At 46.3% G+C, this 25365-nt stretch overlaps 4 protein-coding genes and 2 long non-coding RNA genes across 6 annotated transcripts; 2 read left to right on the top strand and 4 right to left on the bottom strand.

Annotated features, from left to right (window-relative positions):
• Nucleotides 1-696: 696 nt before the first annotated feature.
• On the bottom strand, nucleotides 697-1732 carry LOC133468510 (uncharacterized). Its single transcript, XR_009785514.1, has 2 exons — nucleotides 1524-1732; nucleotides 697-1352 (listed from the first exon to the last, which is right to left on the bottom strand). It is a non-coding gene; the product is annotated as an uncharacterized LOC133468510 (long non-coding RNA).
• Nucleotides 1125-7428, top strand: LOC133468507 (myosin-6-like). Its single transcript, XM_061754501.1, is given in 3 exon segments — nucleotides 1125-6862; nucleotides 6865-7050; nucleotides 7187-7428. Coding segments are annotated over 2 exon segments (5799 nt in total). The 5' UTR covers nucleotides 1125-1242; the 3' UTR covers nucleotides 7044-7050; nucleotides 7187-7428.
• A 230-nt stretch (nucleotides 7429-7658) lies between these two features.
• On the bottom strand, nucleotides 7659-9667 carry LOC133468508 (complement C1q tumor necrosis factor-related protein 3-like). Its single transcript, XM_061754502.1, has 3 exons — nucleotides 9430-9667; nucleotides 9208-9345; nucleotides 7659-8013 (listed from the first exon to the last, which is right to left on the bottom strand). Exons 1-3 carry the CDS (start codon nucleotides 9605-9607, stop codon nucleotides 7742-7744), a joined length of 588 nt encoding a protein of 195 aa, XP_061610486.1. The 5' UTR covers nucleotides 9608-9667; the 3' UTR covers nucleotides 7659-7741.
• Nucleotides 7942-9519, top strand: LOC133468509 (uncharacterized). Its single transcript, XR_009785513.1, has 2 exons — nucleotides 7942-8064; nucleotides 9106-9519. It is a non-coding gene; the product is annotated as an uncharacterized LOC133468509 (long non-coding RNA).
• Nucleotides 9668-12545: 2878 nt separating the features above from the next.
• LOC133468474 (complement C1q-like protein 2) lies at nucleotides 12546-14903 on the bottom strand. Its single transcript, XM_061754424.1, has 3 exons — nucleotides 14744-14903; nucleotides 14259-14399; nucleotides 12546-12899 (listed from the first exon to the last, which is right to left on the bottom strand). Exons 1-3 carry the CDS (start codon nucleotides 14814-14816, stop codon nucleotides 12625-12627), a joined length of 489 nt encoding a protein of 162 aa, XP_061610408.1. The 5' UTR covers nucleotides 14817-14903; the 3' UTR covers nucleotides 12546-12624.
• A 1927-nt stretch (nucleotides 14904-16830) lies between these two features.
• On the bottom strand, nucleotides 16831-24952 carry zbtb1 (zinc finger and BTB domain containing 1). The gene is made up of 3 exons (XM_061754413.1): nucleotides 24723-24952; nucleotides 19481-20002; nucleotides 16831-19127 (listed from the first exon to the last, which is right to left on the bottom strand). Exons 2-3 carry the CDS (start codon nucleotides 19996-19998, stop codon nucleotides 17750-17752), a joined length of 1896 nt encoding a protein of 631 aa, XP_061610397.1. The 5' UTR covers nucleotides 19999-20002; nucleotides 24723-24952; the 3' UTR covers nucleotides 16831-17749.
• Nucleotides 24953-25365: the final 413 nt, after the last annotated feature.

Below are 25365 nucleotides of genomic sequence, written 5' to 3'. Positions count from 1 at the left end.
GATCCATCCATCCATTTTCTGTCCCGCTTCTCTCCACTAGGGTCACGGGCGTGCTGGAGCCTATCCCAGCTGACTCTGAGCGAGAGGCGGGGTACACTCTGAACTGGTCGCCAGCCAATCTCAGGACACACATAGACAAACAACCATTTGCACTCACATTCACACCCATGGGGCGATTTAGAGTCTTCAATTAACCTTCCATGCATGTTTTTGCAATGTGGGAGGAAACAAGAGTACCCGGAGAAAAACCCAAGCAGCCACGAGGAGAACATGCAAACTCCACACAGGGGAGGCCAGATTTGAACCCAGGTCCTGAGAGCTGTGAGTCAGATGTGCAAACCAGTCGTCCACCATTCCACAAGTAGTTCACTCAGTCAAAATATGTTTTGCGTGATGTGTCTTATCTGTATGTTGACATTTTTCTGTACGGTACACATGAAGTGAGGGGAAAGACAGACTACTGTCACTCTAACCTGAACTGGTCACTATTTAATCACTTCATATAATAATAATGAGAGAGACTAAGAGTAAAAAAATAGAACCTGCTAGTCATCTTTTTATTCGCACTACAAACAATGCATGCACACGTGAAAGACAGACTACTGTCCCTGCACCCTGGACTGGTTACCAATCAGTCACTTCATATAATAATAATGAGTGAGAGAGACTAAGTGTTACAAAAAAATAGAAAAAAAGAACAAGCTAGTCATCTTTTTATTGTCACCACAAACACGCACACACATGCACTTCTAAAATAAAAGTGTCTCTAAGATAAAAACAGACACTAAGTAACACTGATAACAGGCACATATACATCTCACTTTCTTGGGCCAACACACACACACACACACACACACACATGCGCACATTAACAGACACATGCACACAATCTAACATTCAAATTGAGACCAAAACACTTAAGTTATCTTTTGTTGTTTTATTTGTTACCATCACACGTATGTGAGGGGCGTCACGGATGTAGCCTACTGGGTCTGATGTGTTCTAAAAGAAGCAGAGGACTGCAAGGTGACATTGATAAGGAGCGTTTGTGATCTTCCTAATATGGCCTCCTGACAGTCCAAGGTCACCGCTGTGACCTTGTCGCGTCTCCACTGACAAATTTAGCGTCCATTTTTTCTCCTTTTTCCTGCCTCATCTCCTTGTTTGGTGTTGCGGGCGCCTTTAAAAGCGTGTCCTCTCGTCCCGGCGTCACAGTTTAGCTTCAGTCTCTTTGTACTCAAAATGTCTGACGCAACGATGGGCGAGTTTGGGAACGCGGCGCCATACCTCAGGAAGTCGGAGAAGGAGCGTCTGGAAGCTCAGACCAGGCCTTTCGACATCAAGACGGAATGCTTCGTGGTGGACGACAAGGTGGAGTACATGAAGGGACAAATCCAGGGCAAAGAGGGTGGCATGGTAAAGGTGAAGAAGGAGGACGGGACAACGGTGAGTGTGAAGGAGGCTGACCTCCACCCGCAGAATCCCCCCAAATTTGACAAGATTGAAGACATGGCGATGTTCACCTTCCTCCATGAGCCGGCGGTGCTGTTTAACCTGAAGGAGCGCTACGCCGCCTGGATGATCTACACCTACTCCGGCCTCTTCTGCGTTACCGTCAACCCGTACAAGTGGCTTCCCGTTTACGACGCTGAGGTGGTGGCCGCCTACAGAGGAAAAAAGAGGACCGAAGCTCCTCCCCACATTTTCTCCATCTCCGACAATGCTTACCAGTACATGCTGACGGATCGGGAAAACCAGTCCATCCTCATCACCGGAGAATCCGGAGCTGGCAAGACCGTCAACACCAAGCGGGTCATCCAGTATTTTGCCAGCATCGCTGCCGTTGGCGGGGCAGGCAAAAAGGACTCCAGCAAGGGGACTTTGGAGGATCAGATCATCCAGGCCAATCCAGCTCTGGAGGCTTTCGGCAACGCCAAAACCCTGAGGAACGACAACTCCTCCCGCTTTGGAAAGTTCATCAGAATTCACTTCGGGAACAGCGGCAAGCTGTCATCCGCTGACATTGAGACGTACCTGCTAGAGAAGTCGCGCGTCTCCTTTCAGCTCAAAGCTGAGAGGAACTACCACATCTTCTATCAGATCCTGTCCAATCAGAAACCAGACCTGCTAGACTTGCTGCTGATCACCAACAACCCGTACGACTACTCCTACATCTCCCAGGGAGAAGTCACCGTGGCCTCCATCAACGACTCGGAGGAGCTGATGGCCACAGACAGCGCTTTTGACGTGCTGGGCTTCACCACTGAGGAGAAGATGGGCGTCTACAAGCTGACGGGCGCCATCATGCACTACGGCAACCTAAAGTTCAAGCAGAAGCAGCGGGAGGAGCAAGCCGAGCCCGACGGGACGGAGGCAGCGGATAAGTCTGCTTACCTAATGGGCCTCAACTCCGCCGACCTCAACAAAGGGTTGTGCCACCCCCGAGTCAAGGTAGGGAATGAGTATGTGACCAAAGGCCAGAGTGTGGACCAGGTCTATTATGCCATCGGCGCCCTGGCAAAGTCAGTGTATGAGAAGATGTTCAACTGGATGGTGGTCAGGATTAACCAGTCCCTGGACACCAAGCAGCACCGGCAGTACTTCATAGGGGTGCTGGACATCGCTGGCTTTGAGATCTTTGATTACAACACATTCGAGCAATTGTGTATCAACTTCACCAATGAGAAACTGCAACAGTTTTTCAACCACCACATGTTTGTTCTGGAGCAAGAAGAGTACAAGAAAGAGGGAATCGATTGGGAGTTCATCGACTTTGGCATGGACCTGCAGGCTTGTATCGATCTCATTGAGAAGCCGCTCGGGATTATGTCCATTTTGGAGGAAGAATGCATGTTCCCCAAAGCCAGCGACCAGACCTTCAAGTCCAAGCTCTACGACAATCATCTGGGCAAGAACAAAATGTTTGAGAAGCCCCGGGCTGCCAAGGGAAAAGCAGAGGCTCATTTTGCCCTCGTACATTATGCCGGTACCGTGGACTACAACATTACAAACTGGCTGGTGAAAAACAAAGATCCTCTCAATGAAACAGTTGTCGGTCTCTATCAGAAGTCCTCACTCAAGCTTCTAAGTCTCTTATTTTCCAGTTACTCAGGGACTGACGGTGGTGACAAAGGAGGAAAAGGAGCCAAGAAGAAGGGGTCCTCCTTCCAGACGGTGTCGGCTCTTCACAGAGAGAACCTCAACAAGCTGATGAACAATCTGAAGACAACGCATCCACACTTTGTACGCTGCCTTATTCCAAACGAGCGGAAGACTCCGGGAGTCATGGACAACTGTCTGGTCATGCACCAGTTGCGTTGCAACGGTGTTCTGGAGGGCATCCGAATTTGCAGGAAGGGTTTCCCAAATCGCGTCCTCTACGGAGACTTCAAACAGAGGTATCGAATCCTCAATGCCTCTGCCATCCCTGAGGGTCAGTTTATGGACTGTAAGAAGAGCGCAGAGAAGCTGCTCTCATCTCTAGACATCGACCACACACAGTACAAGTTTGGCCACACTAAAGTCTTTTTCAAAGCCGGCCTACTGGGAACGCTGGAGGAGATGCGAGATGAACAGCTCTCGCGCATCATCACCAGAATCCAGGCAAACGCTCGTGCACTACTCATGAGGGCCCAGTTTGCTAAACTAGTCGAGCGCAGAGATGCCCTCATGGTCATCCAGTGGAATCTTCGCTCTTTCCTGAGCGTGAAGAACTGGCCGTGGATGAAGCTTTTCTTTAAGATCAAACCCCTGCTGAAGAGTGCAGAGTCCGAGAAGGAGATGGCCAACATGAAGGACGAGTTCAACAAGCTGAAGGAAGCCCTGGAAAAATCTGAAACTCGCCGTAAGGAATTGGAGGAGAAGATAGTGACTCTCCTTCAAGAGAAGAATGATTTGACTCTGCAAATTCAGTCAGAGCAAGACACGCTCACCGATGCTGAAGAACGATGCGATCAGCTCATCAAGAGCAAGATTCAACTGGAGGCCAAGCTCAAGGAGATAAATGAGAGACTGGAGGACGAAGAAGAACTGAATGCAGACCTCACGGCCAAGAAACGGAAGCTGGAAGATGAGTGCTCCGAGTTAAAGAAAGATATCGATAATCTTGAGCTGACATTGGCCAAAATTGAGAAAGAGAAACACGCCACAGAGAATAAGGTAAGGAACCTGACTGAGGAGATGGCGTCTCAGGACGAGAACATCCTCAAGCTGACCAAAGAAAAGAAAGCACTGCAGGAGGCTCACCAGCAGGCACTGGATGACCTTCAGAGTGAGGAGGACAAAGCCAACAGCTTGAACAAATCCAAAGTGAAGCTGGAACAGCAGGTGGACGACCTGGAAGGCTCCTTGGAGCAGGAAAAGAAGGTTCGAATGGAGCTGGAACGTTCCAAGAGAAAGCTGGAGGGGGACGTGAAGCTAACTCAGGAGAGCTTGATGGATTTAGAAAATGACAAGCAGCAACTGGATGAGAAGCTTAAGAAAAAGGACTTTGAGACAGCCCAGATTACTTCCAGACTGGAGGATGAGCAGGTCGCTTCGGGACAGCTCCAGAAAAAGCTGAAGGAAAACCAGGCCAGGATCGAGGAGTTAGAGGAGGAGCTGGACGCTGAGCGTGCAGCACGAGCCAAAGTGGAGAAGCAGCGCTCTGACCTTTCCCGCGAGCTGGAGGACATCAGCGAACGTCTGGAGGAGGCAGGCGGAGCCTCGTCGGCACAGGTGGAGCTTAACAAGAGGAGAGATACTGAATTCCAGAAGTTGCGCAGGGAACTGGAGGAGTCCACCCTCCAACACGAGGCTACCGCCGCCGCGCTGAGGAAGAAGCATGCCGACAGCGTCGCCGAACTGGGTGAGCAGATCGATAACCTCCAGCGAGTCAAGCAGAAACTGGAGAAGGAAAAAAGTGAGCTGAAGCTAGAACTGGACGACTTCGCCTCCAGCATGGAGAGTATGGCCAAGACCAAATCCAACGTTGAAAAGATATGCCGAACAATGGAGGACACCATGACTGAGTACAAGTGCAAATACGAGGAGGCTCAACGGTCCGTCAATGATTTGACCACCCAGAGGGCCAAGCTGCTCGGTGAGAATGGCGAGTTTGGACGGCAGATGGAGGAGAAGGACTGCTTGATCTCACAGCTTACCAGAGGAAAGAACTCGTACAACCAACAAGTAGAAGACCTTCGCAGACAACTGGAAGAGGAAGTCAAGGCAAAGAATGCACTGGCACACGCCGTGCAGTCTGCCCGCCACGACTGCGATCTGCTCCGAGAACAGTTTGAAGAGGAGCAGGAAGCCAAGGCTGAGCTTCAGAGGGCACTGTCTAAATCCAACACCGAGGTCTCGGCATGGAGGAACAAGTATGAAACCGACGCCATCCAGAGAACCGAGGAGCTGGAGGAAGCAAAAAAGAAACTGGTTCAGAGATTGCAGGAGGCCGAGGAGGCCATCGAAGCGGTGAATGCCAAGTGTTCGTCACTCGAGAAGACCAAGCACCGGCTCCAAAATGAGATTGAGGACTTGATGATGGACCTGGAGCGGTCCAATGCAGCTTCTGCGGGGCTGGATAAAAAACAAAGAGTTTTCGACAAAGTCCTGGCAGAGTGGAAACAAAAATTTGAGGAGTCCCAATGTGAGCTGGAAGCCTCCCAGAAGGAGGCGCGAACTCTAAGCACCGAACTCTTCAAACTGAAAAATGCTTACGAGGAGTGCCTGGACCATCTGGAAACCATGAAAAGAGAGAACAAGAACCTGCAGGAGGAGATCTCGGACCTAAACGACCAGCTCGGGGAGGGTGGCAGAAGTGCTTGTGAACTAGAAAAGATGAGGAAGCAACTGGAGCAAGAAAAGGCAGAGCTGCAGTCAGCACTGGAGGAGGCTGAAGGCTCTCTGGAGCATGAAGAGAGCAAAATCCTGCGAGCCCAATTGGAGTTCAACCAAGTGAAGGCCGACATAGAGCGGAAAGTGGCAGAGAAGGACGAGGAAATGGAGCAGGCCAAGAGAAACTACCAACGTGTGGTGGAATCGCTCCAGTCCTCTCTGGAGTCTGAGACCAGGAGTCGCAACGAAGCGCTGAGAGTGAGAAAGAAGATGGAGGGTGACCTCAACGAGATGGAGATCCAGCTGAGCCAAGCAAACAGGCAAGCGGCCGACGCCCAGAAACAACTCAAGAGCCTCCAGGCATTCCTGAAGGACACTCAATTGCAACTGGATGACTTGCAGCACGTGAACGAGGACCTGCGGGACAACATCGCCGTCGTTGAACGTCGGAACAACTTGATCCAGGCTGAGCTGGAGGAGGTGCGAGCCGCACTTGAGCAGACGGACAGAAGCCGTAAACTGGCCGAACAGGAACTGAGCGACTCTACAGAGCGCATGCAGCTCCTGCACTCTCAGAACATCAGCCTGATCAACCAGAAGAAGAAGCACGAGGCGGACCTAATGCACCTGCAAAATGAGATGGAGGAGGTGGTCCAAGAGAATCGCAACGCAGAGGAAAAGGCAAAAAAGGCCATCACTGATGCAGCCATGATGGCTGAAGAACTGAAGAAGGAGCAGGACACCAGCGCACATTTGGAGCGCATGAAGAAGAACATGGAACAGACCATCAAAGACCTCCAGCACCGCTTGGATGAGGCCGAACAGATCGCTATGAAAGGTGGCAAGAAACAGCTCCAGAAACTGGAGGTTCGCATCAAAGACCTGGAGAACGAGCTGGAGGTGGAGCAGCGTAGAGGAATCGAGTCCATCAAAGGTGTCCGCAAGTACGAACGCCGCATCAAAGAACTCACCTACCAGACAGAGGAAGACCGCAAGAATGTAGCTCGACTCCAGGACTTGGTGGACAAGCTGCAGGTGAAAGTCAAATCTACAAGCGTGCCGCAGAGGAGGCCGAAGAGGCTGCCAACAGCAACGTGGCCAAAGTGCGCAAGCTGCAACACGAGCTGGAAGAAGCGCAGGAGAGAGCTGACGTGGCCGAGAGCCAAGTCAACAAACTGAGGGCCAAGACCAGGGACGGGGGCGCCAAGAAAAATCTGGACGACTGACTCACAAGTAAGGCACCTGTCACTCAAAGCAGAATGCTAAAGCTAGCATGCTAACACATCTGCAACAACCCCAGCTGCACCTTAACGTTGCATTTTTACATAGTTCATGTATTTAATGTGACAATTTGTGGTTTTTTTGACAGGCTTGTGTTTAGGGCGACAAGACTAAGATGAAGTATGATGAAGTCAGTTGACTATATGAAGAACAACAACACTGATCGTGACATGATTCTTATGATTATGATTAATGATATTCACAGTTTGCACTCTAAGCAGGTGGCCCATTTTTCCAATTTTCCATCACAATTTTCCATCACAACACAATCTGACATCACAAAGGAAGCTGTACTGGTTTTCACAATAAAAATGAGTCCAAATAAATGCAGCCGTGTGTTTGCAGTTTCCTGTCTGTTCCCGTCATAAGAGTGCATTTGCTGTATTTTGTTTGTTACTCATGGCATCATTGCCACGCCGCCAACATGACACTACACATCACACGCACACACACGCACACATCACACACACATACACACACAACCTCAAATGCACACACACTCACACAAATCAAAGACACAAACACAAGTGCACATACACACACATAAACACACATAGTGGTTTGTGGTTATAAGACTTTTTTCGTTTTTATTGATGTGATCGAGCGTGGCTTTGTGTGGCTTCCTGCGAGGTGCCCTTTCTTATCACAAGGCTTTGATGAGGAAGCCGCTGAAGGTTGTGAGTCGGCTCTGGTCAAATATGCTCTTGTTGGCCCACAGAGTGACCCACAGCTTGTCTCCCTTCTCCAGTACCAGTGGCATCCCGTTGGTGGCGCTGCTGAAGGTGCCCTGGGTGTCGTAGATAGCGAACATGTTGACGCCGTTCTTGAGCACCGCCGCGTTCAGTGCGCCCGAGTTCCCCACATTGCCGTTGAAGAGGATGAAGTAGAGACCCTTGACGGGAGCCGTGAAGATGCCTGTGGGGTGGAGACCACCGGAATCTTAGCACTAAGTGTGGGAATCGATAAGTATGTCGTGATTCAGTTATCGATACTGTTTATTGATCTGATTCCTTATTGATTCTCTTATCGATTCTCATTGGGTGAGGGAATGAAAAAAATACAAATGACATTTGATGTCATTGATGTCCTTATAATTATGTATATTATATGATATCATAACACAAAAGATCTTTCTACATATATAGTGTTGTACAATGTGGCCAAAATGTATAGGTCATTTTACATCCCTTTATATAATATAGATCCTGGTATAGTATTTTTTTCATAAAACTATTTGAAATCAATTGCAATTTTCTCTGATCTTTTCTCCATTTAACAATAAAACATGTTTGTTTGTTTGTTTGTTTGTTTGTTTTACAGGAAACAAACTGATAGGTCTAAAACAGTGATTCTCAGTGTGGTACTACTAGTACCACCAGTGTAACGTGGCCTCCCCTAGTGGTACACGACAGTATCACTGACTAAATTGAGGTCACTTCTATTTAATGTATAAGTTCAAAACATTTGCATTTACTCGTCAAAAATTGTTCTTCTAAAAATGTCTTTAGGTATAATTTTTTTATTGATGTTTCATGTGCAATACATTTCTATCATTTAAGAAAAGTCCTTTTATTTTTCATATATTTAAGCACAGTGTCAATGTTCAAATTGCAAAATGTTAGAGCGGCTTACGACAATATGAGATACTTTTCGGGAATAATGTTGGCCATGATAGTGGTACTTGGAGGGGTAAGTATTTCTTGATGTGGTACTTGGTGTAAAAAAGTATGAGATTGAGATTATTGATTCCTATTCGTAGTGAGTATCCCACAATGGGACACCTTTGGTGTACAAGCCATGCTATTTCGCAGTTCAGCTTTCGCGCCCCCGTATTATATAATGGCTTTTTTTTTTAATGGCAGTCTACATATACAGGTAAGTTCCAAATTTTTAGATCCATTTGTATTTATACGTATGTATGAATGTGTTTACTTGGTGTGAGAGGGGTGAATCTATTTTCAAAATGGTTTTGCAAATCTCAATATCGCAAATTTTCCCTTATTGCAGGTGCGTCTAACGTATTCCCCCTGTGACAAACGGGGGTTCACTGGACAAGTGGGTTGAGGCGAGACGAGATGTCGCTTGGTCAGAGAGGCGATGACGTCCTACCTGTGTTGGAGTCGTAGCCGTTGCCCTCGTTGGTGATCACTTTCCTGAACACCAGGGTGGTGTCTGTGTTGAAGGGGCCCAGGTGGATCCACTCCGATGTGGTGAACAACGCCGCCGCGAAGGAGACCGGCGCTTTGGCTGCACAAACACACCACAAAGATGAGGTTCATGTTTCAACTCATCAACTGACCTCGTTCTGAACATATCATCTTCTCAACTGACCTGCTTCAGCGGCGTCGCTCTCCAGCTTGTCCACACGTGCCGCCAGCTGTTTCACGAGGACTTTTGTTTCGTGTTCAAACTCTATGCGCTCATCGCCGATAAAAATCTGAGCATGAAGGCCGCCGGCAGCGCACACAATGAGCAACGTCGCCACGGTGGTGAAGCACGAGTACGCCATCGCTAAAATGACGAGCGCAGCAGCTTCCTGGCGTTAGTTGAACACTTTCTACCTGAACTTCACCCTCATTGTCAAAGTTTGTACAGTTTGAGAATGCAGACTTTGGTCACAAACATTTGCAGACAAACAACATTTGCCTGCTTGACCAAAGAACAACTAGCACGTCAATCACCACACTAGAGTGGCAACACACTGTGTTTTATGATTTTTAAGCATGTAACGCAGTGCTGACGAGTCAGGGTAAGCAAGGCCTTCGCTGCTGGTCTGGTGTAACAGATGGAACAGTGCGAATTTATGCTGAAAAACCTCTCCAATCCTCAAAAGAAGGTGCAGGCCGCTGAGTTAGCGGCCTGCACCTGCTTTTAGCTCAGCCGTCAGTGCACTCGACTTCCAACTGTTGACGCGATGCGCCTGGACAACGCAGGATCGCCACCGTTAAAAAAGCACGACCAGTAAATATTCGCATTCATCCGCGCCATTTCATTGTCAGGGCATCATCATCATCATCATCATTATCAACATCAAGAAGTACGTTGAGGATGACGGGAATGTTCCAGCTTCTAGCAGTTGTGAGAGACAGCTCACGTTCTCAGGCAATCACATCGATTGCAACCGAACTGTTCTGGTTTTCTTGAACAGTCCATTTGCGAGACAAACAGAACAGTCCAGATGCGATTGATTCAATGCCACTGATCCACATTTACGACCTAAATTCTAATACTTGCTCCATGAAATTGTATTCATTTATTCCCGACAGTAGAGTTGTTTATCTTGGCTGCACTGCTTCTTGTTAGGTTAGGTTAGGGCAGACATCCTATTTTGGCTTTTCGTGCCGTCCACAAACATGGAATGTGCAGACACTTCTGCCCAATTAGCTCAATGTCACCATAGGCCCACAACTCAAAGGCACGTGTTGTATCTATTTATTGTTCATTTGCAATAAACCAACAAGTAGGAAAAGCATTCATGCTACTTCAAGCACTTCCAAATATGGGCTGGCTTGCACCGGACCAATTTTAGCAAGCAACTCTTGCAGATATGAAAAGCAACTGACATTGTTCTGAAAACTATCTGAGAGTGGGACTTAACAAGGTGAAAGGCACCAGGAAAATTCAAATTCATTTACAATAATTTTTTATTGAAATATGTTTTTTTTTGTGTGTGTGACATTCATGTTTTGTTGGTTTTGTTCTTTCAACACAGGGATTTTGTGCGCAACAGATGCTTGGTTCATTTTGTGCACAAATAAAATATGTACCGTTACCTGTTTTGAATTTGAAATTAACCACATTTTAATTTTTCCAATTACAAAGAGCTCCGTGAATGTGTGTGTGAATGCGCGTATGAAACTTGAAGGGTTCAGTACCTCCAACAAGGTGAGGACCCACTCACAGATAAATAACAGTGCTGTGAAAAACTATTTACCCACTTCTAAAATATATATTTTTAAATAGTTTCTCCACTTTAATGTTTAAGATCATCAAACAAATGTAAATGTCAGACAAAGACAACCCAAGAATACATAAAACACCGTTTTTAATGCACATTTTATTTATTAAGAGAAAACAAATATTCATAGCTACCTGGCCCTGTGAGCAAAAAAGAGTTGCCCCCTATACCTAATAACTGGTTGGGTCACCCTCAGCAGCAACACCTGAAATCAAACATTTTCCATAACTGTCTTTCACATTCACATGTGAAGATATTTTGGAGCACCATTCCTTGAAGAATTGTTTTAGTTCAGCAAAACTGGAGGGTTTTGGACCATGAACACCCTTTTCAAGGTCATGCCACAGCATTTCAATCAAATTCAAGTCTCTACTTTGACGAGGCCACTCCAAAACCTTCTTTTTAAAAAAAAAAAAAAAAAGCCATTCAGAAGTCGACTTGCCGGTGTGTTTAGGATCGTTGTCCTATTCGCAGAACCCGAGTGCGCTTGAGCTTGAGGTCACAAACTGATGGCCGAACATTCTCCTTCAGGATTTTCTGGTGTGGAGCAGAGTTCACAGTTGCATCAATCACAGCAAGTCATCGTGTTACATTTACTCCAGATGTAACGAGATGCACACCTTCCAAAAAGGTCAACTTTCGTCTCGTCATTCCATAGAATATTCTCCCAAAGGTGAGCCTTTGTTCTTTTTGGTCAGCAGTGGTTTTCACATTGGAGCTCTGCCATAGATGCCATTTTTGCCCAGTCTCTTCATTATTGTTGACTTCATCCATCCATTCTCAACCGCTTATCCTGTCCAGGGTCACGGGACGCTGGAGCCAATCCCAGATGACTTGGGGCGAAAGGCGGTCTACCCCCTGAACTGGTCACCAGTCAGTCGCAGGGAACATATAGACACGGACAACCATTCGCACCGTCACTGAGTGTGAACTGAACCCATGCTGCCCGCACCGAAGTCAGGCGAGTGTACCACTACACCATGAGTGACTATTGTTAAGTCACGAACACTAACTTTAACTAAAGCAAGGGAGGCCTACAGTTCTTTAGACGTCCTGGTTTCCTCCTGGATGAGTCATTGCCGTACTTTCGGGGTAACTTTTGTAGTCCACCCACTGCTGTGAAGGTTCATCACTGTTCCATGTTTTCTCCATTTGTAGATAATTGCTCCCACCGTGGTTGCTGGAGTCCTTTGGAACCCTTTCCAGACTGATCAGATCAATTATTTTATTGCTCATCTGTTCTAGAATGTTGGGAGATGATGGCATTTTGAGATTTTCGGTTGACTTCATTTTGTCAGGCAGGGTCTGTTGAAGTGATTTCTTGATTGAACAGGTCTGAAGGTAATCATGCTTGGGTGTGGTCAGTGAAAATGTACTCACAAAAAAAATAAAAATAAAGGCGGACAATTACTTTTTCACACAGGGCCAAGTAGCTTTGAATAGTTTAGTAATATAATATAGTAAGCTAAGATAGATAGACAGACAGACATTTGTTTCAGATTGCATGTCTTTATTTTTTGTTGTGCTTGTCTTGTTTGAAGAAGAGCTCCTGTCAGCCTCAGGTGACGTTAGGGGAGTGGGCTGATGAGGAAACCGCTGAAGGTGGTGAGTCGGCTCTGGTCAAAGATCCTCTGGTTGGCCCACAAGGTGACCCACAGCTTGTCCCCTGCATTTAGTTGCAGCGCCATGCTGTTGGTGGCGCTGCTGAACTTGTTCTTGTTGTCGGCGATGGCGAACATGTTGACGCCGTCCTTTATCACCGCCGCGTTCATGCCCCCCTCCGACCCGGCGGCGCCAGTGAAGGTGACGAAGTAGAGACCTTTGACGGGGGCAGTGAAGATGCCTAGGGAGAGAAAGACCGCCACCTTGTTAGTGTCCCAAAGAACGAATGCGTGTGTGTGTTGCAGAGGTGGGGGACTCGACTAGACTGAGTTGAATCGAGTCAGGCTCATGTTACAATTTTTGTAGGGTTTAATGGTAAGTCTATTTAACATTATAGGCTAATGCGTGCTGGAATTCAACGCCCTACCTCGGCAATCTCTTTTGGATGGCACTAGGATTGATTGTGCTTGTTAAAGATTTAACAAGAGTCAATGCCAAAACGTCAAAGGTTCAAGTTGTGTCAACAGAGATAAACTAATCAATCATATTCATCTAAAATATACATATAATATAATATATATAATTTGTAATATTCCATCCATCCATTTTCTGAGCCGCTTCTCCTCACTAGGGTCGCGGGGGTGCTGGAGCCTATCCCAGCTGTCATCGGGCAGGAGGCGGGGTACACCCTGAACTGGTTGCCAGCCAATCGCAGGGCACATAGGAACAAACAACCATTCGCACTCACAGTCATGCCTACGGGCAATTTAGAGTCTCCAATTCATGCATGTTTTTTGGGATGTGGGAGGAAACCGGAGTGCCCGGAGAAAACCCACGCAGGCACGGGGAGAACATGCAAACTCCACACAGGCGGGGACGGGGATTGAACCCCGCACCTCAGAACTGTGAGGCTGACGCTCTAACCAGTCGGCCACCGTGCCGCCAATTTGTAATATTTTCATTTTCAATTTTTTGATTTTTGCCCTTTTCAAGGTGACGCAGCAACGGTGGTGCGGTGCCCTCTCTTGACCACTCGCCACTGCTTGCGACTTGCTTAGCTAAACCTTATGAAACTCTTTTTGAAAGAAAAGCGTTTTGTTTGTGTGTGTAATTCCACAAACGACAAACAACTGCATGATGTGGTGCACACTGAAACAAGATCATCAGATTCCACATTTATGTTTTTGATAAACGAAGAAAAAAAGTCGGTGAAATGGTGGACGACTGGTTAGAGCGTCTGCCTCACAGTTCTGAGGACCGGGGTTCAATCCCCGGCCCCGCCTATGTGGAGTTTGCATGTTCTCCCCGTGCCTGCGTGGGTTTTCTCCGGGCACTCCGGTTTCCTCCCACATCCCAAAAACATGCATGAATTGGAGACTCTAAATTGCCCCTAGGTGTGAATGGTTGTTTGTTTTTATGTGCTCTGCGATTGGCTGGCAAACAGTTCAGGGTGTACCCCGCCTCCTGCCCGATGATAGCTGGGATAGGCTCCAGCAAGCCCGTGACCCTTGTGAGGATAAGCGGCTCAGAAAATGGATGGATGGATGGGGAAAAAAAGTCAACAGGCTGGCGTATTTTTGGGTGATATGTAACGTCCTACCTGTGTTGTCATCATAGCCTTTCCCCACATTGGTGACCACTCTCTTGAACACCAGGGTGGTTTCTGTGTTGAAGGGGCCATGGTCGTCGGCCACCTCGTCGTTGGATTTCAGGGCCACTGAGAACGCTACCTGCTGGTCCACTGCAACAAGTACACAACACCTGATGGCTCACATTCATACTTGCTCAAGTTGTCATGTGTATATGGAACGCCCTTTGAGCTTTTATTCCAGATATTTGATATCCTGCTTAAGGGCCATAGACCAGTACGTGTTTTGTCGGCACTAGTAAGACAACTCAGTGCAATAGTAGAACGACTGGTTTGCTAAAGACCTTTTTTTCCACTGCTGTATGACATTTAATTTAATTTAGTAATGCACACAGTCGTTCTACTAGTGCCCTGTAAGCAAACTAATTCACGGACCTTAAACTGGTTATCAAGGAAATGGAAGAGATGCTCAAAGGGTGAAAGGTGGTCACACTCACTTGAGGCATCCTGAGCCCAAAGCCCAGCCGGGCCGCACAGCAGCAAGGCAGCAATCAACCACTGGTACACCATCTCGGGATGTCAGATGTCAGGGGGGAATGTGCTAGCGCCCAGCTCGGTGGTCCTACTTAAGGCCCGTTACGCGACCGTGGGCATCAACGCCCTCCGACGGACGCCCCCTGGCAAATATTTGTCATGCAAATTATTTTTGAACTTATGTCTGCTGAGCACAGACATCACATCATAACCTGGCCTTCAGATTCTTAACTGGGTCACTCGGTCTACCCTGTCCACTGTATATATGCTATATAGAGTTATACTGTGTATACAGTGCTGCCTTGAGATATGAGTGGAATTCGTGGAATGAACGGTTGAAAATTAAATGTACCAGCCCCCCAAAAACAAAGTTTTTTTTGTTTTTTAATAAGGAAAAATAGCCCTCTATAATACTCTACTTTATAAAAAAAAGTTACAATTTACGTTATCAAGCGTTCTCTAATATTTGTTGCATTAATTTTTTATCTTATCATTATAAAATTATAATATTATGATAATTATCTTAAATAATTGGTTAATTAATGATAATAAAACGGCACAGTGAACAACTGGTTAGCACATCTGCCTCCTAGTTCTGAGGACCCGGGTTCAACTCCGGCCTCTTCCAGGTTGCTTGCAGACCCCAAAATTGCAGCGGCCTAACAGAGGCCTCAATTTGATATTACTCAATGGTCAAAAAAGTCAATTGTACATTTTAATGGATGTTTACACTCAATCAAATCTGTCCAACACTGGGCTATAGATAGTTTTCAAATAATCAAATTGGATTTTTCACTTGTTGGAGAATGACATCTTTATGTCAGAATGCAGAAGTACAAGGAGTAACGATTCAATTGTGATTCACTAGTCATTCGTTACTGTCAATGCAAATAGCGATTGGGGATTGAGACGGCGAGTCCGAGCTCTAATATTCATATACTGTCTATGTACTGTATAGACATACATATATACATATAGTGGATATATAAAGTCTCCACACCCCTGTTCAAATGCCAGGTTTTCTTCATATTAAAAAAAATAAACCAAGAAAAACGATTTCCAAACTTTTTCAGCCATTTATGTGCACTATAACCTGTACAATTCAATTGAGGTAATATATATATATATATATATATATATATATATATATATATATACACACACATCTTTGAGAGGGAAATATGAACAACTCAGAAAATGTGGTTGCACAAGTGTGCACACCCTCTTATAACATAAATGCGATAAACGGGTACACTGTATGTATTTATGAATGTATGTATCAAGGAGTCAAAAACAAACTAAAATGGCTAAAAGGAAAGTAGCAATTGGTATTTTAAGTTGCAAAGAGTCTTTTTTTCCTAAATCATGTGTTTTTTTTGCATTTATTTTTAAGTGTGATGTTGTAGATTGAGTTTGAAAAACTATGTACATTTAGGGTTTATCAATATTAACAATTATAAACTTTTTTTACAGGGTTCGTCCAGTTGGGGCCCAGATTTGAAGCCCAAAACCACAGAACTGTGGCAAAGATGTGCCAATCACGCTACTGTTGTCCTTTCGCTAGCCATCCATCCATCAATTGTCTGAGCCACTTATACTCACTAGGGTCGCGGGAGTACTGTAGCCTATCCCAGCTATCTTCGGGCAGGAGGCGGGGTACACCCTGAACTGGTTGCCAGCCAATCGCAAGGCACATACAAACAAACAACCATTCACACTCACATTCACACCAACGGGCAATTTAGAGTCTTCAATCAACTTACATGTGTTTTTGGGATGTGGGAGGAAACCGGAGTGCTCGGAGAAAACCCACGCAGGCATGGGGAGAACATGCAAACTCCATACAGGCGGGGCCGGGGATTGAACCTCGGTCCTCTGGTAACTGTAATGTTTGAATAAGAAGATAAATGAGATGTTTCATCATTTGTTTCAATTCTAATCTTTGTTCGCAAATATTTGATATCAAAAATAAAGTTTGTTCAACTCTGGTACTTAATCCTAAAGTGGATAGTCTCGTCCGAAGTTCAGGTGAGAAATCAAGACATTTAAGTGAAGTGTGCAGTTATTTATTCAAAGTGTGTAGTTGATAATGGAAACACATACACATTAAACACTTGAGATTGCGTTAGGGTCCAATCACTCCTTACGCAGAACGTATCAGTTCACTTGATTAAGCTTTGTGTACAGCATATAGCACTACAAACATCCCCATCATCATCCTCGTCCCTCATCATGAATCACTGCAACCTGAGTTTCAATTCCAGCAGGAATCCCGTTTCATCCGACATCTGGGTCGAAACCCCGACGCCACGGCGACCAATCAGGAGTGTAAGAAGATGGGAGTTCAAAATGTAGGGAAACCCGTCTTTTTTGCATAAGTCGTCGCCGGCCTCCAGCTTTTTTGGGTCCCTAAGCAGAATTTGATTCGGGACCACCGTGGCGCCACCTGTGCTTGACTTCACTTTGTATACAGTGGTGCCTTGACATACGAGTGCCTCGACTTACACCAATTGATAATTTTTTTTGTATAGATACGCGCAAAAGTTGAGATATAAGTGTACTTCAGACCCTTCACCGCTATATGGCGCCAGCACACCTCACAACATCTGGCCACCATCAGTTCACATTGGTTTCCTTGCAGTGGAAGGACAATTGTTGTGGACAGCTGGTGGCAAAAATGTGCTATTAAGCTGGTTTGCCAACTGTCAATAAAACAACAGGACGTACAGTACATTACGTACGGTCATGTTTTTGGCCTTACAAAAAAACAAAAAAAATAATTGGGGATGTTTTTTGGGGGGTTGGAACGGATTAACTGCATTTCCATTCATTTTAATGGGGAAAGATGATGTGAGATACGAGACATTTGATTTCTGAGCGTGGTCACTGAACGAATTAAACTCGTAAGTTAATGTAGCACTGTATGTTTCCTCCTCATGCAGAGTCCGTGGATGCGCTGCGTGTGCGTGCTACAGCCTCTTGGCGTGCTTAAGGTTGTAGTGCGTGCGCATGTCCTTTCGGAGGCGGAACTTGTCACCGCACACGCCACAAACGTACAGATGCACATCCATGTGCTCCTCCAGCTGCTCACCACCCGGGAAGATCTGGAAGCACACCTGGCAGATGGTCTCCCCGACCGCCAGGTGCGAGATCATGTGACGCACGTGGTCGTGCTTGAGGAATGTGCCCTGGTCGCACACAGGGCACACATAGCGCGCCACGCCGCGGTGCATGTCCGTGTGCAAGCGCAGCTGGCGCTCACGCAGGAAGCGCTTGCCGCACGTCTGGCAGGTGAACTGCTTCTCCTTGGTGTGCACTGTGTAGTGCTCGCGCAAGTGGCAGCGCTGGTAAAAGCCTTTGCCACAGATGGCGCAGAAGTGCTTGCGCCGGTGATCGGGGCCGCCGGGCTTTATCGGGTCGGCCTCGTGGGGACAGGAGAGGGCATGCTCCAGCGCCAGGCTCTCGCTCTCGAAGGGCAGGCCGCAGTGAGGGCAGGCCAGGTCGGCGCCCTCCAGGAGCCCATCGTCTGCGCCGTGAGGCTCGTCCGCTTCGTCCGACTCGCCGCAGTGCTCAGCGTGCTCCTGGAGCTGCCGGCCTTTGATCAGCACTTGGCCGCAGCGTCCGCATGCGCAGATGTGGCCCAGGTGGCTGGAGAGGTAGTGGGCCGACTTGTCGTCCTCGCTCAACAGTGCCCCGCACAGTTCGCACGGAGTGCCCTCTGTGCTCTCCTCGTCTTTCACCTTGAAAAAGACTGGCGACGTTGCAGAGGCGTCGCTTCCTGACATGGCGCTCTCGCACCGCTCGTCGGCCCTCTCCACACCGGAAACGCCGGGTGCCGCCTCGCAGTTCTCGTCACCTGGCCCCCAATCAACACATGCTCCGTTACCGCCCCCCGCCTCCCGGTCCTCAGGGTGCGGGCTTTCTCCGGGTTCCGTCTTGATGGAAATGACGCATGCGGATCCCGCCCCGTCGCTGGGCCCCGCCGCGACGGAGCCCAGGTCAGCAAGCATCCTGTGGTCTTCTGCGCCGTCTGAAGCAGAACTCTCTGCCTTGGCGGAGTCATTGTCGCCGTCCAGGCTACAGGCAGGTGCGTAGGTCTTGCGGTTGGTGCAGGTAAGGATGTGCTCGATCAGAAGCTTCTCGCAGCTGAAGACGAATCCGCAGTCGTCGCAGGTGAAGGTGCGGCCGAAGCGAGGGCGTTCCCTCAGGGTCGAGCTCCTTCCTGCGCTCCGCTTCCTCAGATCGCACGGTTGCTCTGCCGTATGTCCAGCGTCCGCGCTTGGGAGTGCCGCCCCGTGGACGGAGGCGCCCGACGCCTCCTCAATCACGGGCGGCCCCCCCAGGTACCTGGCAGGGTTATACCAATTATAATTATAGCTTCCTTTTCATCTTTATCAATTTAATAACAAGAATAATAAAACTAATACATCAAAATTATTTGGCCTTTTCCTTAACATTAGGTGTACCATGAGAAATTAATAAAATTTTACTTAACTGGTCAAAAAAAAAAAGAAAAGTTTATAGGGATGTTTGATATCACTTTTTTTCAGACAGATACCAGTACTCACTCTTGAGTACTGACTGATACAAATACCAAATACTGATACCACTAGTACTCTTGATACATAAAATATAACAAAACGACAGATATTTGTGACCAAAAACTAATGTCAACTCTCAAACTACTATAACCTCAGTACCTGGCAGAGCTGCTGACGGTTTTGACACCATTTGCAGGTTCTTGAGCGCCCGCCGTCCTCTTCCGCTCATACATGCGCACTCCGAACAACATCTTTCCGCCGCATGACGCGGCCGCTGTAGAGCATTCGGACGAGGACGGCGTCAGGTTGGAGCCGCTGCGGATGTCGCGCAGGTCCTCCAGCGAGTCCGGGATGTAGTACATCTGCAGGTAGACCATGGACGCTTTGAGGTCATCGAAGTCGAACGTGCCCGCCGCGATGCGCCCCAGGTACATGAGCTGCAGGATGAGGTCGAAGCACTCTGCGCTGATCTGCATGTCGCTGAGGTCCAGGCGCGCCGCCCCCTGCTGCTCGCGGATGAACATCATCCGGAAGTAGGAGCTGCAGGCCGCCAGCACGGCCTTGTGCGCCCGGAAGTAGATGTCGCCGATGGCGATGAGGCAGTCGCACAGGAAGCCCCACTCGCGCTGGTTGTTCAGCTGCTGAAGGACGTGGTCGCTGTGGCTCGGCCTCGCCATCGCCCTGCGAGACACCACATAGGCTTTACACGCTCAGCATTTTTGGGGCCGATCACCGATCAGAGAGTTTAAAAAAACGATAACCGATCACAAGATGGAGCAATGTGTCTATTTAAATGACCTGTTCATTTACTGTATATACTTGTGTACTTAATTGCTCCAAAAATTATATTTACAATAAATAATGTATCTTTGTTCATCTATTTATGCCAGTGAGGCATAGTGACGACAGAACAAATGAATGGTTTTCCATTTGATGGGAGGAAGTACATACAGTAATTAATGCATCCACTTTTTGTGACATTTTTGTTTATTGGTGTGCACTGATACCCCGAAATGCTCCCCGGGCGCTTCAGCTGCCCCCCCTGCTCCAGTGTGTTCCACTAACATGTGTATGGGTTCACTGCGATGGGTAAAATGCAGAGAAAAAATGTCATGTGCATGCATGCATGTTCATGACAATAAAGGTGATTCTTCTTCTTCTTCTAGGCTACATAACGTTTTGTTGCCTGCTTGCGATCCGTCTCGTATTAAAAGTACGTGAACATACCTCAAGCAAGGCTTAAACGAACGACCTCTCCCGAGCACCGGTGACCACCAACACACGTTTTCCCCCATTTTGTTCTTATAAACACACGGCACGATCCATTATTGTTGTCATCGCCATGGTAACGAATTATCAGGTCACGTTTGAGTTGACAAGATGAAGCCCAGTGATCGTAAAAAACGAGATGCGGTGGTATCGGAATACAAGATTTTATTGCAGTAGTCTGACATAGTGCAATCATGAAATACCAAATTTGTCTTGTAGTCTGATCCGGCAGGGTATTACGTGTTATCTGTCCCACACCGCCGACATGTTTTTTTTTTTTTTTTTTTATAAATAACTTTAATGGCGGTCAGATATTAACAGTGCTACGTCAAAAGACACGCGACAAGGCTAAAAATAAACTAGCTTTTGGATTCTAATATACTGTACACGACGGCGACATGGAGTAAATGTCTTTAACATCATTGATCAAATCGGCGAATTATGACAATAAAGCCGATCTGCATTAGATGCTAATTATCGGCCGATACTGATCAGGCCGGTGTAAAGTCTAGTGAAGCAGCAACTATGGTGGTTATAAAAAGGCAACACAGCCCTGATCAAAAACGTTTTGGTGATGCTAAAAAAAAAATAAAAAAGAGAGAGAGAGACCATGATAAATCATTTCAAAACTATTTCCACCATTAATGTGACCTTCAACCCATAGAACGCAACTCTCTCCAAGAGGGGAAGTAACGTACTTGCACAAGTGTGCACACCCTCTTATAACTAGGGGTCTGGCTGTGTTCAAAATGAACCAATCACATTCAATGTTAAATAGGAGTCAGGACACACCTGCCGCCATTTAAAAGGTCCCATGCTATCAAAAGTAGGGCCCGACATATTAATCGGCCATACAAACTACAGGACAATATATTGCAAAACAGTCAACTGTTACGCCTGGAATTCACATCTTTACTGTTATAAGTGTTGAGGGACAAAGAAAGAAGTTTTTTATTTATTATATATTTTTAAATCAATTGGCTGATTAATTGGTTCTCGAAATTTTACTATGCCAAACATCAGAATCGGCATCAGCCTCAAAAAAATCCATATTGGTCGAGCCCTACAATTATACTCTCTCTCTACCTCTTTCTCGTACTCCATCTCTCTCTCTCTCAAGAAATTTAAGAAATGGTGTCTGTATTCACCAGGAGAAAGCCCTCCTTGTCTCCAGGTACGTCTGGCGCAAATTAAACGAATTTGTGTCCGGTGTGTACAACACTCCCGCAGTCAAACTCCATAGGAGAACAGCGATCCAAGGAGAGCAAAGCTTATTTACATACTGAATATTAAATCAGAAAGGGGCAGCCTGGGCATTTCCAACCCCAAGTTATTTGGCAAACCCAATAAAAGGACAACGATTATTTATTTTATTTTTAAAAAGTGTAGCATGGGACCTTTGCAGTGCGCGTCTTGAGTCACCCCAAATGAAGTGCAGCTGTTCTCGTAGACATTTCCTGATTGTTTTTTTTGTTCCAGCGCTGATTGTTGTTTGGAACTGTTCATAAGTCCTTCTACCTTGACTAAGCTGAAGAAAAACAGTCTAAAATCATGATGGCGCCAGCACCATGCTTCACTTTTGGGTATGGTGTTCTTTTTGAGTGCTGACCCTTTGGAATGCTGACCAAAAAGTTACATTCATCAGACCAAAACACCTTTTGCCACATGCGTTTGGGAGATTTTATTTATTTTTATTTTTTTAAAGTGTGTTTTTGCAAAAAATACGGCCAGGCTTGCATGTTTTTCTTTGTAAACTAAGGGCCATCTTGTACCATCATCTATCATACATAGTGTGGTAGATTGGAGTCTGCATGTGAGCAGCTGAGCGGGAGTGGTGGCCTACAACAGCTACTTGTGAGTGTTTTTATTTTCTATTTGTGTGTTTGACTGTTTGCCCCTTTCAATAAACAGCTGGAAGTGCATCAGCGACTGTGGCTCTCCATGCCCATATGAGGGGTCACTACTGTACAGTTCCTTAATTGCTTCATTTTTTTTTCCTCCCTTCAGCAGCGGCGACAACTTCACGGAGCAATAATGACGAGAGTCATTTATAAGAATCTACCGCTGTCACCTCATCTCAAGCGAGCGTCCATAAATATTAGTTTGCGGTGCCACTGGTGGATGCAGCATTTCATTACTATGCCACTGAAATACATTTGTCAATTAATGTAGCATTGGCATGGCCAAACACAAATAGCCCCCCCACAAATTGACCCCGCGCTGGCAATTTAGCCAAACATTATTTTCAGAAACTAATGCCAACACTGCAGCTGTGCCTACTTTTTGGCTTTGATATAATAGCACCCTTTTGCATTTGGGGTAAGGTGATGTGTTAACTTCCAGTCGCAAGGCAAACACATAGTGACAACATAGGAAACATGTTGAAACACAAATCCGAGTTGACGCTGAACGTAGCGGCACACCGCACTTGGTGGCTGGAGGAACTCTCCCTTCGTCTTTAAAAAGTCAAAAAATGTTTGATGAAATTTCAACTTGAAAAGGTACCAGAATCCCAGCCACACAGTTACGCGAATGACTAAGGCAGGGGTGTCAAACTCATTTTTGTCGTGGGTCACATTGTAGTTATGGCTTCCCTCGGAGGGCCGTTATGACTGTGAACCCATATAAAATATTGTCTCATATAATGACATATACCCAACAAATTGATGGATAGCACATTTTAAAATCAGAAGCCAATAAAAAACGTTCAACTATTATTACATTTATTCCCAAAAGGTGATTGTAACATAAAATGCTTGCAATATCTCAACATTATACAAGACACCAATTTTGGTATTTTCCCAAGAAACATGAAGTCGAAACACAATTTGCTTTCGTGGGCCACATAAAATGATGTTGAGGGCCGGATCTGGGCGCTAGGGCCACCAGTTTGACATCTGTGAACTGTCATATTATGTCACTGATAGCATTTTAGGAAGGCTATCTGCATTCCATTGACGACCATGCTGCACCTACTTTTCAACTTAATATAATCCGATGCAATCACTGTTTCTGTGAGTTGCGGGTGATTTTACTTTGATAACAAGCTCTAGTTGCCAAAGAAGTCTAGCTGGACAATCACAATGTATACTTTGGCCCCGTGGAAGGCCAGACGAACATTGTGAGGAATTGGGATGAGATGTGTGTGATGTGTACACACTGTAAAAATCAAAAATAACTAATGACTATACCTATTAAACAACCCCACGTTATCACACATTTAACGAGTGAGGTTATTGTTCGGTCATATGGCGCCCCGGTAGCTTGAAACAAGCTAACACTAAAATCTCATACCCAACCTAACCTTTCCACCGGAAATGCTTCATGTGTTGCCTTTCATATGGTCCATTGGCATTTCAGAAATAGGCAGAAAACGAGAAGTTGGTTGTTTAATTTCACTCTTGATGGGTGGGCAGGCACTTCAGAGACTCAACGATTTGTATACAGCATATAAATAAGTCAATATTCCGCAATACGTCCCATTTAAGTACATAATTATAACGTCGAGCATTTAATGTGAAACACTTACAGTGCAAGAATAATAGCAGCTACTTTTCTGACGCACTTTCAATGTGTCGCGCTTCCTTACACCGGAACAAAAATACTCCTAGCCGCTTGTTAGCTTCACTCTGAAGCAAACAAGTTGAATTTCAACGAAGAGGATATTTTAGGGGCGCTGAGTGGGTCTAAGTGTGTCCGATAGGGGGGAGCGCTGAGCGCGGAAGGTGGAAGGGGAAGGGCCCCTCACGGCCCACCTAGCATGCTAAAAGCTAACCATAAGCTAACAAGCGTTTACGCGACTGGAAAACTCTTGAGACTACGCCTGCAAAGTAAATCACAAGTATAAAAATAAAAAGCTAAGGCCAGCGTGGAACGGGCCTATCGAACATACCACACGAGAAATACAAGCATGTAGTGCATCATTAGTGCCACCTAATGGCTGCGAGAAGACACGAAGTAACGCTTGAGCCAGTCAGATCACATTTTACTTTGAAAGCCAAACGGGAAAAGGAGTATGGCGGTGCGATGGCGCAGACGGCAATATGTCTCCCGCAAACAGCCCCGCCATCCCCGCAATGAGCACGCAAAGCAGACCCCCGCCACCGCGCAGCACAACACAACACCGACTTACCGCAAGTCGCCGAGGCCGACGAAGGAGCCCTGAAGTCGGCTAAAGATGAGCGGAGGCTTCGCACAACACGGCGGTTCCTCTGCGAGTGGAAGTCAGGTGGGGGGCTTGGGGGGGTGAAGAAAAAGGACAAGAAGCGTATCCTCCTTTCTTATTTTGTTCTTCCTTTCCTTCTTGTTCTTCAACTAGTGCCGGATGCAACTTCCGCACAAATCGCCTGTGGATCACGAAGAACAAAATAAAAGACTTCCAGTTTGAAGTAGACACCTTCAAAATAAAGTTGCAAGGCCGCGTTCGCTTCTGTCAACGCTCAAAGTCAACAATCATTAAAGCTAATATAATCAATATAAAGTACATATTTGAGCTAATATTTTATTTTAAATACATTTTACTTTATTTTTTAAATACATAAAGTATCACAATCATCTTTATTGGCCAAGTATGTTGAAAACACACAAAGAATTTGTATCCTCCAGTACGACGGCAAACAAGACACCATGAAATAATATACATTTAGGACATAAAACACAAGTACAGAGTCATTGAGCAAGGAAAGGGTACCAGTAATGTGGAGATGCAAGTGATGTAGTCGTACTGTTTATACTTGGAATATTATGAGAAAAGGGTCATTTATGAGAATTAGTTG

Source organism: Phyllopteryx taeniolatus, chromosome 18 (genome assembly GCF_024500385.1).
Source record: "Phyllopteryx taeniolatus isolate TA_2022b chromosome 18, UOR_Ptae_1.2, whole genome shotgun sequence".
NCBI lineage: Eukaryota > Metazoa > Chordata > Actinopteri > Syngnathiformes > Syngnathidae > Phyllopteryx > Phyllopteryx taeniolatus.
The sequence above is the reverse complement of the archived record's forward strand: the minus strand, read 5'-3'. Positions and strand labels throughout refer to the sequence as shown.

Bases quoted from the DNA above. Each gene is read 5' to 3' on its own strand.
- LOC133468508 (XM_061754502.1), bottom strand. From the start codon at position 9,607: ATGGCGTACTCGTGCTTCACCACCGTGGCGACGTTGCTCATTGTGTGC. The intron at 9,346-9,429 runs GTCAGTTGAGAA...GTGTTTGTGCAG, and splicing joins GAGCGACGCCGCTGAAGCAG to CCAAAGCGCCGGTCTCCTTC. The intron at 8,014-9,207 runs GTAGGACGTCAT...TCCACCCCACAG, and splicing joins CGGCTACGACTCCAACACAG to GCATCTTCACGGCTCCCGTC.
- zbtb1 (XM_061754413.1), bottom strand. From the start codon at position 19,998: ATGGCGAGGCCGAGCCACAGCGACCACGTCCTTCAGCAGCTGAACAAC. The intron at 19,128-19,480 runs GTACTGAGGTTA...TAACCCTGCCAG, and splicing joins ACCGTCAGCAGCTCTGCCAG to GTACCTGGGGGGGCCGCCCG.
- LOC133468474 (XM_061754424.1), bottom strand. From the start codon at position 14,816: ATGGTGTACCAGTGGTTGATTGCTGCCTTGCTGCTGTGCGGCCCGGCT. The intron at 14,400-14,743 runs GTGAGTGTGACC...TACTTGTTGCAG, and splicing joins TTGGGCTCAGGATGCCTCAA to TGGACCAGCAGGTAGCGTTC. The intron at 12,900-14,258 runs GTAGGACGTTAC...TTCTCTCCCTAG, and splicing joins AGGCTATGATGACAACACAG to GCATCTTCACTGCCCCCGTC.